The 17,572-nt window shown below is 53.4% G+C and overlaps 1 protein-coding gene across 6 annotated transcripts in view; it reads left to right on the top strand.

The window, feature by feature from the left end:
- Positions 1-17,572, top strand: part of LOC128854322 (AT-rich interactive domain-containing protein 1A-like) — a 35,017-nt gene that overhangs the window by 2,236 nt on the left and 15,209 nt on the right. For 3 of the 6 annotated variants that reach the window (XM_054086748.1, XM_054086746.1, XM_054086750.1), the window contains exons 2-3: positions 937-1,073; positions 1,793-1,938. In XM_054086748.1, the coding sequence (XP_053942723.1) occupies positions 937-1,073; positions 1,793-1,938 (283 nt within the window). Of the gene's footprint in view, positions 1-76; positions 445-936; positions 1,074-1,788; positions 1,939-4,934; positions 5,717-17,572 lie in introns of those variants that run through there. The other 3 variants (XM_054086749.1, XM_054086747.1, XM_054086751.1) reach the window with 3 other exon arrangements.

The raw sequence follows: 17,572 nt of genomic DNA, 5'->3' as shown, positions 1-17,572 counted from the left end.
GCAGCGCCGGGTGAAGGGCAGGACCAGTCAGGATGAAGGGCGTGGTTAAATGAGTGCGTGGCCACGCGGGGCAAGGGGCGGAGCCAGAGGGATGAGTGGCGGCGAGGGGCGGTATCAATCAGCGCAAAGGGGGCGTGTCCAGGCTGGCCGAGGGGCGTGGCCAGGCGAGGAGCGGCCGGTGCGTTCGCAGCCATGGGTTTCGAGCGAGAGGCGGGGCCAGACGAGGCGAAGAAGGCGTGGCCTGGAGAGAGGCCAGGCTTGTCCATTGGGGCGTCATCTGCAATTGGGGCGTCATCTGCAATTGGGGCGTGGTCTGCTCTTTCCATACGGGAGGGGGGCGTCCATTTGTGGGCGTTGCCTGACCATTTATGGGCGCTGCTCGGGGCGGTTCCGGTGTCTCTCGGGGCGGTTCCGGTTCCGGGCGCGGTGGCGCCATGAAGGATTGTGAGTACCGGCAGATTCCGCCGGGGGTGGCAGCCCCGGGGCCGGGTGCGATCGCCGCCCCGCCTCGGCCCGGTGCCGCCCGCGGGCCCCGCCGCAAGTGGGAGGTTTATATTGGATATCAGGAGAAATTTCTTCACTGGCAGAGTGGTGAAGCCCTGACAGAGGCTGCCCAGGGCAGTGGTGGAATCTCCATCCCTGGAGGGGTTCAAGACCTCTGTAGATGTGGAACTTTGGGACATGGTTTAGCAGATACCGTGGGGCTGGGCTGATGGTTGGCCTGGGTGAGCTCAGAGGTCTTTTCCAGTTTTAACGATTCTGAGATTGTGCTCCGGTGTTTCCTGGGGTGGCTCTTGCTAAGACCTTTCCAAAGGTCTTTGCAAAGCAGTGGTGCTTCATCCCCTCTCCCTGTGATAATTCAGTGTGCAGCATTGTCTCTGAGAGCCAGTTCTGGAGCGATGGTTGGTAAGGATGCCTTTTGTTTTTCTTTCACAGCTGCCCCTTCCTCGCCAGCCACCTGACGCTGGCCATCCCCATCATTGCAGCCCTCCTCTTCTTCGTCATCAGCTGCCTGCTCCAGACCAGCTTCAGAGACCCCGGGATCTTGCTCCGGGACCTGGAAAAGTGGATCGGTGAGACTTCTGTTCCCTCTTCTGTGTGTGAGGTGGTCTGTACCTCTGTGTGTGTGCGTGCCATGGGCTCGGTGTCTGGGCTCGGTGAGTCTCTGGAAAAGAGGCCGGAATGTCGGATCACGATTCTTGACAGTGTCTGAAGAGTCCTGCTCCGCAGAATGCAGGGGGTGAGAATGCAGGGTAATGAATTTAGGCAGGTTTTCTCTTTAAGATTATGATTTGCCATTGAACCTGCTGTGCCACAAGGCTTTCTTTGCTGTCGTGGCCCGTAAGAGAATGCTAATGCTTGTCCCCGTCTAAATCTGCTCTGTCACGCTCTTCTGGTGGTGGCCAAGAAGGTCCTCTGATGCATCCCTGTGTATCCCGGATCTGTGGATGTGACCCATAGTGACAACTGCTTTAGCAGAGCTGATGTGAGACGGCTTGAATCGCCCTGCTGAGGACAGTTGCAAAGTGACAAACGCACGTCAGATTTCCCTGACCTCTGCCTGGAGCACAGACTTGCTGTGTCCTCCCCTGCTGGGATGGGAACGAGTCCCTGGAGCTTGGTGCTGCTGCGGTTACCCTGATTTCTGTAACCTGGACACTTAGAGCAGAGCAGGAACCACCCGTGCATTTCCAGATGTTGTTGCCTCCTTGTATTGCGCTCCCTTAGGCACACGCAGATGAGTTGGTGTTACTAGGCACTTGAACTCTGCTGCTTTTATGCCCTCAGGCAGCATGGGGACCTCTACTTACCGCCCGCCAGCCCGCACGATGGAAGTGGTCATCAACAAGTATGTGGTGAAACTGAAGTACTGCTACACGTGCAAAATGTTCCGTTCTCTGCGCCCCTCACACTGCAGCGTCTGCGACAACTGTGTGGGTAAGCTGGAAAGCAGGAAGGTGCTGTGTCTCGTGTGTGTGGCCTGTTCTGTTCCTGGACAGATTGCTTTTGGTTCTTGTGAAGGGAGATACTGAGCAGTCTTTCTTCTCGCCGCTTCAAATGAAAGCGACACCAATGCAGTGGCTCACTGTCCAAGACTCCGTGTCTCTGCTTCCTCCAGTTCTAGGAGGATTGAGCAGCTTCCAGACGCGAAAGGGGCTCCAGGAAAGTTGGGGAGAGGCTCTGGATCAGAGAGGGCAGGGATAGGACGAGGGGGGAGTGGTTTATGGCTGAAAGAGGGGAGATTGAGGTGAGGTCTTTGGAAGAAATGTTTTGCTGTGAGGGTGGGGAGGCCCTGGCCCAGGTTGCCCAGAGCAGTGGTGGCTGCCCCATCCCTGGAGGGGTTCAAGGCCAGGTTGGATGAGGCTTGGAGCAGCCTGATCTGGTGGGAGGTGTCCTTGCCCATGGCAGGAGGTGGAACTGGCTGGGCTTTGGGGTCCTTTCCAACCCAGACCATTCTGTGCTTCCATGAAATGTGTTTAAAGCCCCACCAAAGGCAAGGTTTGCTGCAGGCTCCTCGTTGTCTGTGACCTTGCTGTTGCCAGGCTGGTAGAGCTACCACCACAGATGCGGGTTGACACAATGCTTCACATAAAGCCTCAGAACAGAGAGGCAGAGTGTCATCCCTCGACCTGCTGGACACACTTCTTTGCCTCTGAGTGAGATCCTGAGGATTCCAGCAAAACCAATTGCGTGTCATCTTTAGATGTGATGATGATTGAAGTCTTCTATCGGGGTCCTGAGAGAGATACGTGGTGTGGGATGTGCTGTGAGATGATGTGGTGTGGTGAGGAGCGTGGCTCTGTCAGAGAGCACAGCTGGCTCATTTCCATTCCCCACCAGATCTCCCTCTTCGGATGTCAGGAACAAAATGTGCTGTAAGGACACATCCTGCAAGCACAGTACCATTCAGCGTTAATTGGTTTGAAGAGCATCACCAGGAGTGGTGTTTGGGGAAGTCCTGGGAGCCGAGAGGTGTTAATAGTATCATTACAGAGCTGTGTTTGGCCAGGGAGATCCCATTCCCTGGATGGCTGCTGGGAGAAAGCTTCCTCATCTTGTTTCCACTGGTGGAACTCGGTATCTTGGGTTTACAGAAGGTCTAGCCAAAGGACCTAGTGGGACAAAGGTGTGGTGGAGGAAAGGAGCAATGTTTAACTGGGCTGGCTTTAAGTTTACAGGAGCACCAGGTAGTTAGAAGTTGGTGGCTGAAGCCATGAGAAACTGTCCTGTATTGCTGTCAGGTTTGGGTATGTCGAGCTTATGGGTGTGAGGCAGAGCAGCCCAGCCTGCTTCTGCACTGGGGTGCTTGTTTCCCACAGGGATGGCTGTGAGGAAGGTGACTGCTGGGTGCTAAGTGGTCCCATTGCAAGCTGCGTGTATTGTCTTGCTTATTCTGAGGGACCAGAGGAGGCTGGTGGATTTCTTGAGTTTAAAAAAGGAAGAGGCAAAGGCAAAAAGGAAGCCCGCACCTTGATGGGGACGTTGTCAGCCACACTTGTTGTTGAAAGTGCCCTGGTGAAACCCTTTGTGTGCATCAATGTGGTGTTGGCTGTCTGTCTTTTGGGAGCATCTTCATCCACCAGAGGAGGATTTTTTGTTTTCTCTGAACTTTAATTTCCTCCTGGCCTCTTCCATCTCTTTAGAACCAGACTGTCGTGGGAAGAGAGGCCATGGAGTACGACCCGGAGCTGGCCCTTCAGGAGGCTATAAAGGGCAGCGGGCTTAGGCTGGGGTGTTGACCTCAGCACAGCCAGTTGCTCCTTAAATAGATGAGATGGAAGTCTTCCTCCCTGGAGGATGAGCAGTGTTTCCTCATGAATGAGGATGGAAAGGTCTATGCTTGTTTATTGGCTTGAACTGTCTGGACTGGTGGTGGAGGAATTGGAACCACTTGTGCATTGAGTTTTGGGAGATGGGGACAGGCATGGCGAGTGTCTAAAGTGTGAACTTGAGGGGTGAGAGCAACCTGCAGCTGCAGGTAGGGTCAGTGGAGCCCCCTGCGATACCTATTGGTCGTCGCTGTGTTCTGTGCCCGCCCCCCTGAAGTCAGTTGCCCATGATGTCATGGCGTTGCCCTGCTACCCTGAGGATGCCTCAGGAGGAATGGAGTGTCAGACTGTCAGTTAGAGTGAGTCTGTCAGTTGGTGTGGTTGTGGCAGCCAGGCTGGTGGTGGTGCATCTGCACGGTTTGGTGCCTGCTTGAAGCCATGCCTCGTAGGCGCATACAGTTCGACTGTGTGTACCCATGGTGCATCTGCAAGAACCGCCGCCATGGGCCAAAGGAGCAGACACAGTCGGGTGTTTGGAAACCTCACACTCCAGGAGCACGTACTCCGAGACTTTGTACTCCGAGACCTCGTACTCCGGGAGTGCAAACTCCGAGAGTACTTATTCCAGAAACTCATACTTCAAGGCCTCATGTTCTGGGATTGCATAATGTGAGGCCGCGTACTCTGAGGCTGTGTACTCCAGGACCGCATACTCGGAGTCCTTGTACTCCGAGGCCGTGTACTTCAGCACCGCATACTCTGAGGCCTCGTACTCCAGAAGCGCACACACCAGGAATGCGCATACACCAGGAGCACGTACTCTGAGGCTGCGTCCTCCGGGAGCACATGCTCCGATAGTGCAAACTTCGTGGCTACGTACTCCAGGAGCGCAGACTCCGAGGCTGTGTACTCCAGCAGCATGTACTCTGGGAGGACGTATTCCGAGGCTGCATACTCTGGGAGTGCATACTGCAAGACCTTGTTCTCCGGGAGTGCATACTCTGAGGCTGCGTATTCCGGGAGGGCGTACTCCAAAGCTGCGTAGTCCAGGAGCACATACTCCAAGACCTTGTACACCAGGAGCGGATACTCCGGGAGTATGTACTCCGACAGTGCGTACTTCAGGAGCACATACCTATTGGACATCGCTGTGTTGCCTCGTAGGCGCATGCAGTTTGACTGTGTGTACCCATGGTGCATCTGCAAGAACCGCTGCCATGGGCCAAAGGAGCAGACGCAGTCGGGAATTCGTAGACCTCGCACTCCGGGACTAGGCAGTCCAAGGCCTCGTACCCCAGCAGCGCATTCTCGGAGAGAGCGCACCATGGAAGCGTATTCTCGGAGAGAGCGCACCCCGGAAGCGTATTCTCGGAGAGAGCGCACCCCGGAAGCGCATTCTCAGAGAGAGTGCATGCTAAGAGACATTGCGTCCGGAGGATTATCTTGGTCAGGGTACTGGTACCAAGGTAGTGCAGGCAGTGTAACTCCAGTAGAGCCATTTGAAGAACTGGGAGAGGTTTTGGGCAGGTAAACAATGCCAAGTTAGGACATGTCATGCGACCCCTAAAGACCCTCATGATGGACTATTGGGGGGGCGGAGGGGGGAGATGAAACACTAATGATTGTTTGAAATTTAGTGGATAGTTCAGACGTGGGATGAGTTCAATTTAGTTATAGAAAAACGGTGGAAAGAAAAGTGGATTAAAAGTTCCAACCTCAAGCCAAAAATCAGCTATTGGCAATTTTGGCCCTGAGGGGGAGTGGAGATCCAAATGTCTTTCTTTGGTGACACCAAAGTGTCTGTGGGGCGGATTCAGGGAGGGGCAGTGGGTGCTGCTCGGCCCCCCCTCTCCATCCCTTCCTCTGTCCATCGCAGGGCCCCTTCCCGAAAGGGGGAGAGCGCCCCAAAAGGCGCTGATGGGGGGGGGACGGGGTCGGATGGGCATTATTGTTCTGAGGGGAGGGGGCGGATGGGCTTTATTGTTCTGAGGGGAGGGGGGGGATGGGCCCTATTGTTCTGAGGGGAGAGGGGGGATGGGCCTTATTGTTCTGAGGGGAGGGGGGTGGATGGGCCCTATTGTTCTGAGGGGAGGGGGCGGATGGGCCCTATTGTTAGCTGTTTTTCCCGCCAAAATGTAAGGGTGAGGGGCGCCTCTGACTGAGCCTCAGCCTTGCGCCCGGCGCTGCTTCCTCGCTCTGCGAAATTGAATACCTCGTCATAAATTTTTCATAATAAACTCTTGTTTGGTCTGATAAAAGATTTTTGCTTTGTCCGTTTCTGACACCCAGCGTATGGGTTACCCCTCAGTTACTGCGTGTGGACGGGGCTGTGCTGCCCGGCTGCGTCCCCCAACGCACTTGTTCTCCACTGCAATGCATCCTGCCCCATCTCTGCCGGGTAGAATTCATAGAATCATAGAATAGTTTGGGTCCCTACCCTGACAAGGGACCCCCCAACATCCCATGTCCCCCTGTCTGAAGACCCCCCCCACTTTCTCCCCGATCTCCATCTCGAAGGGGGGGGTGCGAATGGGCATTATTGTTCTGAGGGGAGGGGTCAGTTGCCGATGATGTCACGGCGTTGCCGTGCTACCCTGGGGATGCTCAGGAGGAAGGGGCTGTCAGACTGTCAGTTGGAAAGTCTCATAATTGGTGTGGTTGTGGCAGCCAGGCTGGTGGTGGTGCATCTGCACAGTTTGGTGCCTGCTTGAAGCCATGCCTCGTACGCGCATGCAGTTTGACTGTGTGTACCCATGGTGCATCTGCAAGAACCGCCGCCATGGGCCAAAGGAGCAGACACAGTCGGGTATTCATAGACCTTGCAGTCCGGGAGCACGCACTCCGAGACCTCGTACTCTAGGAGTGCATGCTCTGAGACTGCATACTCCAGCAGCTCACACTCTGAGAGCACGTACTCCAGAAGCGCATTCTCTGAGAGCGCGCACTCCACAAGCGAATACTCCAGAAGTGCAGTCTGAGAGAGTGCGTACTCCAGAAGCAAATACTCCAGGAGTACATACTCCGAGAGCGCGTACTGTGAGATACCGTCTCCGGAGGATTATCTTGGTCAGGAATTCGTAGACCTCGCACTCCGGGACTAGGCAGTCCAAGGCCTCGTACCCCGGAAGCGCATTCTCGGAGAGAGTGCACCCCGGAAGCGCATGCACGGAGAGAGCGCACCATGGAAGCGCATGCACGGAGAGAGCGCTCCACGGAAGCGCATGCACGGAGAGAGCGCACCATGGAAGCGCATGCACGGAGAGAGCGCTCCACGGAAGCGCATGCACGGAGAGAGCGCACCCCGGAAGCGCATGCACGGAGAGAGCGCACCGTGGAAGCGCATTCTGGGAGAGAGCGCACTCCGGAAGCGCAGTCTCGGAGAGAGCGCACTCCAGAAGCGCAGTCTCAGAGAAAGCGCACGCCAGAAGCGCAGTCTCCGAGAGCACATGCTAAGAGACATCGCGTTGAGAGGATTATCTTGGTCAAGGTACTGGTACCATGGTAGTGCAGGCAGTGTAACTCCAGTAGAGCCATTTGAAGAGTTGGGAGAGGTTTGGGCTGGGGAAGGGCTGAGAGGTGGGAGGTTGAATCCTGCGCCCGTGGAGACAGTGTGGATGCGGTGTGCTGGTGGTTCTGGATGTTGGGGCTGCCAGGATCTGACCCAGCCTGAGCTCTTGGTAGCTCCAGAGGGTGTGGGAGGGACTAGAAATAGCAAAGGTGAGCGCAGCCTCTCCACTTTGAGGGTTGCTTTTTGGAAGCATTAATGCTTGGTTGATAGCGGCTTTTGCAATCAAGACACGGTGTTTTTCCTGCTGCGCTGTTTTCCATTTGCCATGACTCCTGTGTAGAGGTTCCCTGCCTGCCTTGGCACGGTTGGTGTTTCCCAGCAGGTTGGAAGGCACTGGGAAACAAACTGGGAAAGCTGCTGACTTGGAACCGGGGTCCTTCTACTGGGTTGCTGTTGGTGTCACCAGCCTGTTAAGCTCCTGCTGCTGTCACCAATTTCCAGCTTGTTGAACTTGATCAAAGGGTGCAGATGGGTTGGGGAAGTTCCATGTCCTTGCAGGCAGCTGGACTCCACGGCCAGAGATTACGAGCGGCTCCGATTATGTATCCGTAGCGAGCCTTAAGAGCCGGCTGGGAAGAGGGATTCCAGCACGCTGCCCCACCCCTTCGCCTTCCACCTCCACCGCTACGTCACCACAACACAAGCACACGTGTGCTCGTACTGTTGGTGTCATTCATTCAGTGCCAAGATTGCTTCAAAACATTCCCTTGGCCCCAGTTCCAACAGGAGTACAGCTGGGATGTGTTAGATTTTAGGCAGTCTGCCCTCAATTTGAGATGAGTTATAAATAGCAGTGCCGACTTCCTTAACTACCCCTCTCCCAGGTAAAATGCAGGTTAATTATCATGGGAATCAGTTAGGGCTTCTGGTGCTTAAACAGCCGGGAATGCTTTGTATTATTTTTATCAGAAAAAATGGGCAACAAATCTGGTCAGGAGAAGATTTCAGACCCAAGGTGAGAGCTTAGGCCTCACCTTTGTATTATATATGAATTTTTGGCCTTTCTATTTTTTGGGGCAGTTGTGGCCGATACTCACAGTTGCCAAGAATTAAGTGATGCTGATTTGAAAGCAGTGAGTTCCATAAGTAGCTTTATCCTTTTCTTTTTCTGACATAATAAATATGAATAGGTAATAAGGTAATTGGGAAAATCAAAATTGCATTTTTCTGTACAGCAATGGTTGGCTTTTGCTTCAAAAGTGGAATTTGCTGCTTCCCTTTACACATTTTCCTGCTGGGACCCTTAAACCAGTCCCCTCCAACTGAAGCAAACTGTTTTTTCAAGAGGCCAAATTCCTCTTCAGCTGGATATGCTCTGCTTGGAAGCTTTTCTTCTGTCAGGAAAATCCCGATGCTGTTTTGAAGAACAGCTGCTTTTCAGGGTGCTGTTTTGGTTTTGGAGGTCTGACACCCCTTACTTCACACAGAGTGATTTGAGAGCTTTTGAACTCTGCAATTTGTGAAAAATGGGGAAGAATGGTTGGTTTTGGGTTTCAATTGGTTGGTTTCAATTTAGTTATAATCACAGAATCACAGAATCACAGAATCACAAGGTTGGAAAGGACCCATTGGATCATCGAGTCCAACCATTCCTAACACTCCCTAAACCATGTCCCTAAGTACTTCATCCACCCGTTCCTTAAACACCTCCAGGGAAGGCGACTCGACCACCTCCCTGGGCAGCTGTTCCAGTACCCAATGACTCTTACTGTGAAGAATTTTTTTCTGATATCCAACCTGAACCTCCCCTGACGGAGCTTCAGGCCATTCCCTCTAGTCCTGTCCCCTGTCACTCGGGAGAAGAGGCCAGCTCCCTCCTCTCCACAACCTCCTTTCAGGTAGTTGTAGAGAGTAATAAGGTCTCCCCTCAGCCTCCTCTTCTCCAGGCTAAACAACCCCAGCTCTCTCAGCCGCTCCTCATAAGACTTCTTCTCCAGCCCCTTCACCAGCTTTGTTGCTCTTCTCTGGACACGCTCCAGAGCCTCAACATCCTTCTTGTGGTGAGGGGCCCAGAACTGAACACAGTACTATACACAGTATAGAAAAACGGTGGAAAGAAAAGTGGATTAAAAGTTCCAACCTCAAGCCAAAAATCAGCTATTGGCAATTTTGGCCCTGAGGGGGAGTGGAGATCCAAATGTCTTTCTTTGGTGACACCAAAGTGTCTGTGGGGCGGATTCAGGGAGGGGCAGTGGGTGCTGCTCGGCCCCCCCTCTCCACCCCTTCCTCTGTCCATCGCAGGGCCCCTTCCTGAAAGGGGGAGAGCGCCCCAAAAGGCGCTGATGGGGGGGGGGGAGCGAATGGGCATTATTGTTCTGAGGGGAGGAGGGGGATGGGCCCTATTGTTCTGAGGGGAGAGGGGGGATGGGCCTTATTGTTCTGAGGGGAGGAGGGGGATGGGCCCTATTGTTCTGAGGGGAGAGGGGGGATGGGCCTTATTGTTCTGAGGGGAGGGGGGGGATGGGCCCTATTGTTCTGAGGGGAGAGGGCAGATGGGCCTTATTGTTAACTGTTTTTCCCGCCAAAATGTAAGGGTGAGGGGCGCCTCTGACTGAGCCTCAGCCTCGCGCCCGGCGCTGCTTCCTCGCTCTGCGAAATTGAATACCTCGTCATAAATTTTTCATAATAAACTCTTGTTTGGTCTGATAAAAGATTTTTGCTTTGTCCGTTTCTGACACCCAGCGTATGGGTTACCCCTCAGTTACTGCGTGTGGACGGGGCTGTGCTGCCCGGCTGCGTCCCCCAACGCACTTGTTCTCCACTGCAATGCATCCTGCCCCATCTCTGCCGGGTAGAATTCATAGAATCATAGAATAGTTTGGGTCCCTACCCTGACAAGGGACCCCCCAACATCCCATGTCCCCCTGTCTGAAGACCCCCTCCACTTTCTCCCCGATCTCCGTCTCGAAGGGGGGGGGTGCGAATGGGCATTATTGTTCTGAGGGGAGGGGTCAGTTGCCGATGATGTCACGGCGTTGCCGTGCTACCCTGGGGATGCTCAGGAGGAAGGGGCTGTCAGACTGTCAGTTGGAAAGTCTCATAATTGGTGTGGTTGTGGCAGCCAGGCTGGTGGTGGTGCATCTGCACAGTTTGGTGCCTGCTTGAAGCCATGCCTCGTACGCGCATGCAGTTTGACTGTGTGTACCCATGGTGCATCTGCAAGAACCGCCACCATGGGCCAAAGGAGCAGACACAGTCGGGTATTCATAGACCTTGCAGTCCGGGAGCACGCACTCCGAGACCTCGTACTCTAGGAGTGCATGCTCTGAGACTGCATACTCCAGCAGCTCACACTCTGAGAGCACGTACTCCAGAAGCGCATTCTCTGAGAGCGCGCACTCCACAAGCGAATACTCCAGAAGTGCAGTCTGAGAGAGTGCGTACTCCAGAAGCAAATACTCCAGGAGTACATACTCCGAGAGCGCGTACTGTGAGATACCGTCTCCGGAGGATTATCTTGGTCAGGAATTCGTAGACCTCGCACTCCGGGACTAGGCAGTCCAAGGCCTCGTACCCCGGAAGCGCATTCTCGGAGAGAGTGCACCCCGGAAGCGCATGCACGGAGAGAGCGCACCATGGAAGCGCATGCACGGAGAGAGCGCTCCACGGAAGCGCATGCACGGAGAGAGCGCACCATGGAAGCGCATGCACGGAGAGAGCGCTCCACGGAAGCGCATGCACGGAGAGAGCGCTCCGTGGAAGCGCATGCACGGAGAGAGCGCACCGTGGAAGCGCATTCTGGGAGAGAGCGCACTCGGAAGCGCAGTCTCGGAGAGAGCGCACTCCAGAAGCGCAGTCTCGGAGAAAGCGCACGCCAGAAGCGCAGTCTCCGAGAGCGCATGCTAAGAGACATCGCGTTGAGAGGATTATCTTGGTCAAGGTACTGGTACCATGGTAGTGCAGGCAGTGTAACTCCAGTAGAGCCATTTGAAGAGTTGGGAGAGGTTTGGGCTGGGGAAGGGCTGAGAGGTGGGAGGTTGAATCCTGCGCCCGTGGAGACAGTGTGGATGCGGTGTGCTGGTGGTTCTGGATGTTGGGGCTGCCAGGATCTGACCCAGCCTGAGCTCTTGGTAGCTCCAGAGGGTGTGGGAGGGACTAGAAATAGCAAAGGTGAGCGCAGCCTCTCCACTTTGAGGGTTGCTTTTTGGAAGCATTAATGCTTGGTTGATAGCGGCTTTTGCAATCAAGACACGGTGTTTTTCCTGCTGCGCTGTTTTCCATTTGCCATGACTCCTGTGTAGAGGTTCCCTGCCTGCCTTGGCACGGTTGGTGTTTCCCAGCAGGTTGGAAGGTACTGGGAAACAAACTGGGAAAGCTGCTGACTTGGAACCGGGGTCCTTCTACTGGGTTGCTGTTGGTGTCACCAGCCTGTTAAGCTCCTGCTGCTGTCACCAATTTCCAGCTTGTTGAACTTGATCAAAGGGTGCAGATGGGTTGGGGAAGTTCCATGTCCTTGCAGGCAGCCGGACTCCACGGCCAGAGATTACGAGCGGCTCCGATTATGTATCCGTAGCGAGCCTTAAGAGCCGGCTGGGAAGAGGGATTCCAGCACGCTGCCCCACCCCTTCGCCTTCCACCTCCACCGCTACGTCACCACAACACAAGCACACGTGTGCTCGTACTGTTGGTGTCATTCATTCAGTGCCAAGATTGCTTCAAAACATTCCCTTGGCCCCAGCTCCAACAGGAGTACAGCTGGGATGTGTTAGATTTTAGGCAGTCTGCCCTCAATTTGAGATGAGTTATAAATAGCAGTGCCGACTTCCTTAACTACCCCTCTCCCAGGTAAAATGCAGGTTAATTATCACGGGAATCAGTTAGGGCTTCTGGTGCTTAAACAGCCGGGAATGCTTTGTATTATTTTTATCAGAAAAAATGGGCAACAAATCTGGTCAGGAGAAGATTTCAGACCCAAGGTGAGAGCTTAGGCCTCACCTTTGTATTATATATGAATTTTTGGCCTTTCTATTTTTTGGGGCAGTTGTGGCCGATACTCACAGTTGCCAAGAATTAAGTGATGCTGATTTGAAAGCAGTGAGTTCCATAAGTGGCTTTATCCTTTTCCTTTTCTGACATAATAAATATGAATAGGTAATAAGGTAATTGGGAAAATCAAAATTGCATTTTTCTGTACAGCAATGGTTGGCTTTTGCTTCAAAAGTGGAATTTGCTGCTTCCCTTTACACATTTTCCTGCTGGGACCCTTAAACCAGTCCCCTCCAACTGAAGCAAACTGTTTTTTCAAGAGGCCAAATTCCTCTTCAGCTGGATATGCTCTGCTTGGAAGCTTTTCTTCTGTCAGGAAAATCCCGATGCTGTTTTGAAGAACAGCTGCTTTTCAGGGTGCTGTTTTGGTTTTGGAGGTCTGACACCCCTTACTTCACACAGAGTGATTTGAGAGCTTTTGAACTCTGCAATTTGTGAAAAATGGGGAAGAATGGTTGGTTTTGGGTTTCAATTGGTTGGTTTCAATTTAGTTATAATCACAGAATCACAGAATCACAGAATCACAAGGTTGGAAAGGACCCATTGGATCATTGAGTCCAACCATTCCTAACACTCCCTAAACCATGTCCCTAAGTACTTCATCCACCCGTTCCTTAAACACCTCCAGGGAAGGCGACTCGACCCCCTCCCTGGGCAGCTGTTCCAGTACCCAATGACTCTTACTGTGAAGAATTTTTTTCTGATATCCAACCTGAACCTCCCCTGACGGAGCTTCAGGCCATTCCCTCTAGTCCTGTCCCCTGTCACTCGGGAGAAGAGGCCAGCTCCCTCCTCTCCACAACCTCCTTTCAGGTAGTTGTAGAGAGTAATAAGGTCTCCCCTCAGCCTCCTCTTCTCCAGGCTAAACAACCCCAGCTCTCTCAGCCGCTCCTCATAAGACTTCTTCTCCAGCCCCTTCACCAGCTTTGTTGCTCTTCTCTGGACACGCTCCAGAGCCTCAACATCCTTCTTGTGGTGAGGGGCCCAGAACTGAACACAGTACTATACACAGTATAGAAAAACGGTGGAAAGAAAAGTGGATTAAAAGTTCCAACCTCAAGCCAAAAATCAGCTATTGGCAATTTTGGCCCTGAGGGGGAGTGGAGATCCAAATGTCTTTCTTTGGTGACACCAAAGTGTCTGTGGGGCGGATTCAGGGAGGGGCAGTGGGTGCTGCTCGGCCCCCCCTCTCCACCCCTTCCTCTGTCCATCGCAGGGCCCCTTCCTGAAAGGGGGAGAGCGCCCCAAAAGGCGCTGATGGGGGGGGGGGAGCGAATGGGCATTATTGTTCTGAGGGGAGGAGGGGGATGGGCCCTATTGTTCTGAGGGGAGAGGGGGGATGGGCCTTATTGTTCTGAGGGGAGGGGGCGGATGGGCCTTATTGTTCTGAGGGGAGGAGGGGGATGGGCCTTATTGTTCTGAGGGGAGGGGGGGGATGGGCCCTATTGTTCTGAGGGGAGAGGGCAGATGGGCCTTATTGTTAACTGTTTTTCCCGCCAAAATGTAAGGGTGAGGGGCGCCTCTGACTGAGCCTCAGCCTCGCGCCCGGCGCTGCTTCCTCGCTCTGCGAAATTGAATACCTCGTCATAAATTTTTCATAATAAACTCTTGTTTGGTCTGATAAAAGATTTTTGCTTTGTCCGTTTCTGACACCCAGCGTATGGGTTACCCCTCAGTTACTGCGTGTGGACGGGGCTGTGCTGCCCGGCTGCGTCCCCCAACGCACTTGTTCTCCACTGCAATGCATCCTGCCCCATCTCTGCCGGGTAGAATTCATAGAATCATAGAATAGTTTGGGTCCCTACCCTGACAAGGGACCCCCCAACATCCCATGTCCCCCTGTCTGAAGACCCCCCCCACTTTCTCCCCGATCTCCGTCTCGAAGGGGGGGGGTGCGAATGGGCATTATTGTTCTGAGGGGAGGGGTCAGTTGCCGATGATGTCACGGCGTTGCCGTGCTACCCTGGGGATGCTCAGGAGGAAGGGGCTGTCAGACTGTCAGTTGGAAAGTCTCATAATTGGTGTGGTTGTGGCAGCCAGGCTGGTGGTGGTGCATCTGCACAGTTTGGTGCCTGCTTGAAGCCATGCCTCGTACGCGCATGCAGTTTGACTGTGTGTACCCATGGTGCATCTGCAAGAACCGCCACCATGGGCCAAAGGAGCAGACACAGTCGGGTATTCATAGACCTTGCAATCCGGGAGCACGCACTCCGAGACCTCGTACTCTAGGAGTGCATGCTCTGAGACTGCATACTCCAGCAGCTCACACTCTGAGAGCACGTACTCCAGAAGCGCATTCTCTGAGAGCGCGCACTCCACAAGCGAATACTCCAGAAGTGCAGTCTGAGAGAGTGCGTACTCCAGAAGCAAATACTCCAGGAGTACATACTCCGAGAGCGCGTACTGTGAGATACCGTCTCCGGAGGATTATCTTGGTCAGGAATTCGTAGACCTCGCACTCCGGGACTAGGCAGTCCAAGGCCTCGTACCCCGGAAGCGCATTCTCGGAGAGAGTGCACCCCGGAAGCGCATGCACGGAGAGAGCGCACCATGGAAGCGCATGCACGGAGACAGCGCTCCACGGAAGCGCATGCACGGAGAGAGCGCACCATGGAAGCGCATGCACGGAGAGAGCGCTCCACGGAAGCGCATGCACGGAGAGAGCGCTCCGTGGAAGCGCATGCACGGAGAGAGCGCTCCACGGAAGTGCATGCACGGAGAGAGCGCACCACGGAAGCGCATGCACGGAGAGAGCGCACCGTGGAAGCGCATTCTGGGAGAGAGCGCACTCGGAAGTGCAGTCTCGGAGAGAGCGCACTCCAGAAGCGCAGTCTCGGAGAAAGCGCACGCCAGAAGCGCAGTCTCCGAGAGCGCATGCTAAGAGACATCGCGTTGAGAGGATTATCTTGGTCAAGGTACTGGTACCATGGTAGTGCAGGCAGTGTAACTCCAGTAGAGCCATTTGAAGAGTTGGGAGAGGTTTGGGCTGGGGAAGGGCTGAGAGGTGGGAGGTTGAATCCTGCGCCCGTGGAGACAGTGTGGATGCGGTGTGCTGGTGGTTCTGGATGTTGGGGCTGCCAGGATCTGACCCAGCCTGAGCTCTTGGTAGCTCCAGAGGGTGTGGGAGGGACTAGAAATAGCAAAGGTGAGCGCAGCCTCTCCACTTTGAGGGTTGCTTTTTGGAAGCATTAATGCTTGGTTGATAGCGGCTTTTGCAATCAAGACACGGTGTTTTTCCTGCTGCGCTGTTTTCCATTTGCCATGACTCCTGTGTAGAGGTTCCCTGCCTGCCTTGGCACGGTTGGTGTTTCCCAGCAGGTTGGAAGGCACTGGGAAACAAACTGGGAAAGCTGCTGACTTGGAACCGGGGTCCTTCTACTGGGTTGCTGTTGGTGTCACCAGCCTGTTAAGCTCCTGCTGCTGTCACCAATTTCCAGCTTGTTGAACTTGATCAAAGGGTGCAGATGGGTTGGGGAAGTTCCATGTCCTTGCAGGCAGCCGGACTCCACGGCCAGAGATTACGAGCGGCTCCGATTATGTATCCGTAGCGAGCCTTAAGAGCCGGCTGGGAAGAGGGATTCCAGCACGCTGCCCCACCCCTTCGCCTTCCACCTCCACCGCTACGTCACCACAACACAAGCACACGTGTGCTCGTACTGTTGGTGTCATTCATTCAGTGCCAAGATTGCTTCAAAACATTCCCTTGGCCCCAGCTCCAACAGGAGTACAGCTGGGATGTGTTAGATTTTAGGCAGTCTGCCCTCAATTTGAGATGAGTTATAAATAGCAGTGCCGACTTCCTTAACTACCCCTCTCCCAGGTAAAATGCAGGTTAATTATCACGGGAATCAGTTAGGGCTTCTGGTGCTTAAACAGCCGGGAATGCTTTGTATTATTTTTATCAGAAAAAATGGGCAACAAATCTGGTCAGGAGAAGATTTCAGACCCAAGGTGAGAGCTTAGGCCTCACCTTTGTATTATATATGAATTTTTGGCCTTTCTATTTTTTGGGGCAGTTGTGGCCGATACTCACAGTTGCCAAGAATTAAGTGATGCTGATTTGAAAGCAGTGAGTTCCATAAGTGGCTTTATCCTTTTCCTTTTCTGACATAATAAATATGAATAGGTAATAAGGTAATTGGGAAAATCAAAATTGCATTTTTCTGTACAGCAATGGTTGGCTTTTGCTTCAAAAGTGGAATTTGCTGCTTCCCTTTACACATTTTCCTGCTGGGACCCTTAAACCAGTCCCCTCCAACTGAAGCAAACTGTTTTTTCAAGAGGCCAAATTCCTCTTCAGCTGGATATGCTCTGCTTGGAAGCTTTTCTTCTGTCAGGAAAATCCCGATGCTGTTTTGAAGAACAGCTGCTTTTCAGGGTGCTGTTTTGGTTTTGGAGGTCTGACACCCCTTACTTCACACAGAGTGATTTGAGAGCTTTTGAACTCTGCAATTTGTGAAAAATGGGGAAGAATGGTTGGTTTTGGGTTTCAATTGGTTGGTTTCAATTTAGTTATAATCACAGAATCACAGAATCACAAGGTTGGAAAGGACCCATTGGATCATCGAGTCCAACCATTCCTAACACTCCCTAAACCATGTCCCTAAGTACTTCATCCACCCGTTCCTTAAACACCTCCAGGGAAGGCGACTCGACCCCCTCCCTGGGCAGCTGTTCCAGTACCCAATGACTCTTACTGTGAAGAATTTTTTTCTGATATCCAACCTGAACCTCCCCTGACGGAGCTTCAGGCCATTCCCTCTAGTCCTGTCCCCTGTCACTCGGGAGAAGAGGCCAGCTCCCTCCTCTCCACAACCTCCTTTCAGGTAGTTGTAGAGAGTAATAAGGTCTCCCCTCAGCCTCCTCTTCTCCAGGCTAAACAACCCCAGCTCTCTCAGCCGCTCCTCATAAGACTTCTTCTCCAGCCCCTTCACCAGCTTTGTTGCTCTTCTCTGGACACGCTCCAGAGCCTCAACATCCTTCTTGTGGTGAGGGGCCCAGAACTGAACACAGTACTATACACAGTATAGAAAAACGGTGGAAAGAAAAGTGGATTAAAAGTTCCAACCTCAAGCCAAAAATCAGCTATTGGCAATTTTGGCCCTGAGGGGGAGTGGAGATCCAAATGTCTTTCTTTGGTGACACCAAAGTGTCTGTGGGGCGGATTCAGGGAGGGGCAGTGGGTGCTGCTCGGCCCCCCCTCTCCACCCCTTCCTCTGTCCATCGCAGGGCCCCTTCCTGAAAGGGG

This window comes from Cuculus canorus, chromosome 22, assembly GCF_017976375.1.
Source record: "Cuculus canorus isolate bCucCan1 chromosome 22, bCucCan1.pri, whole genome shotgun sequence".
Lineage (NCBI taxonomy): Eukaryota > Metazoa > Chordata > Aves > Cuculiformes > Cuculidae > Cuculus > Cuculus canorus.
Note: the sequence above shows the minus strand (reverse complement) of the source record. Positions and strands in the feature narration are given on the sequence as shown.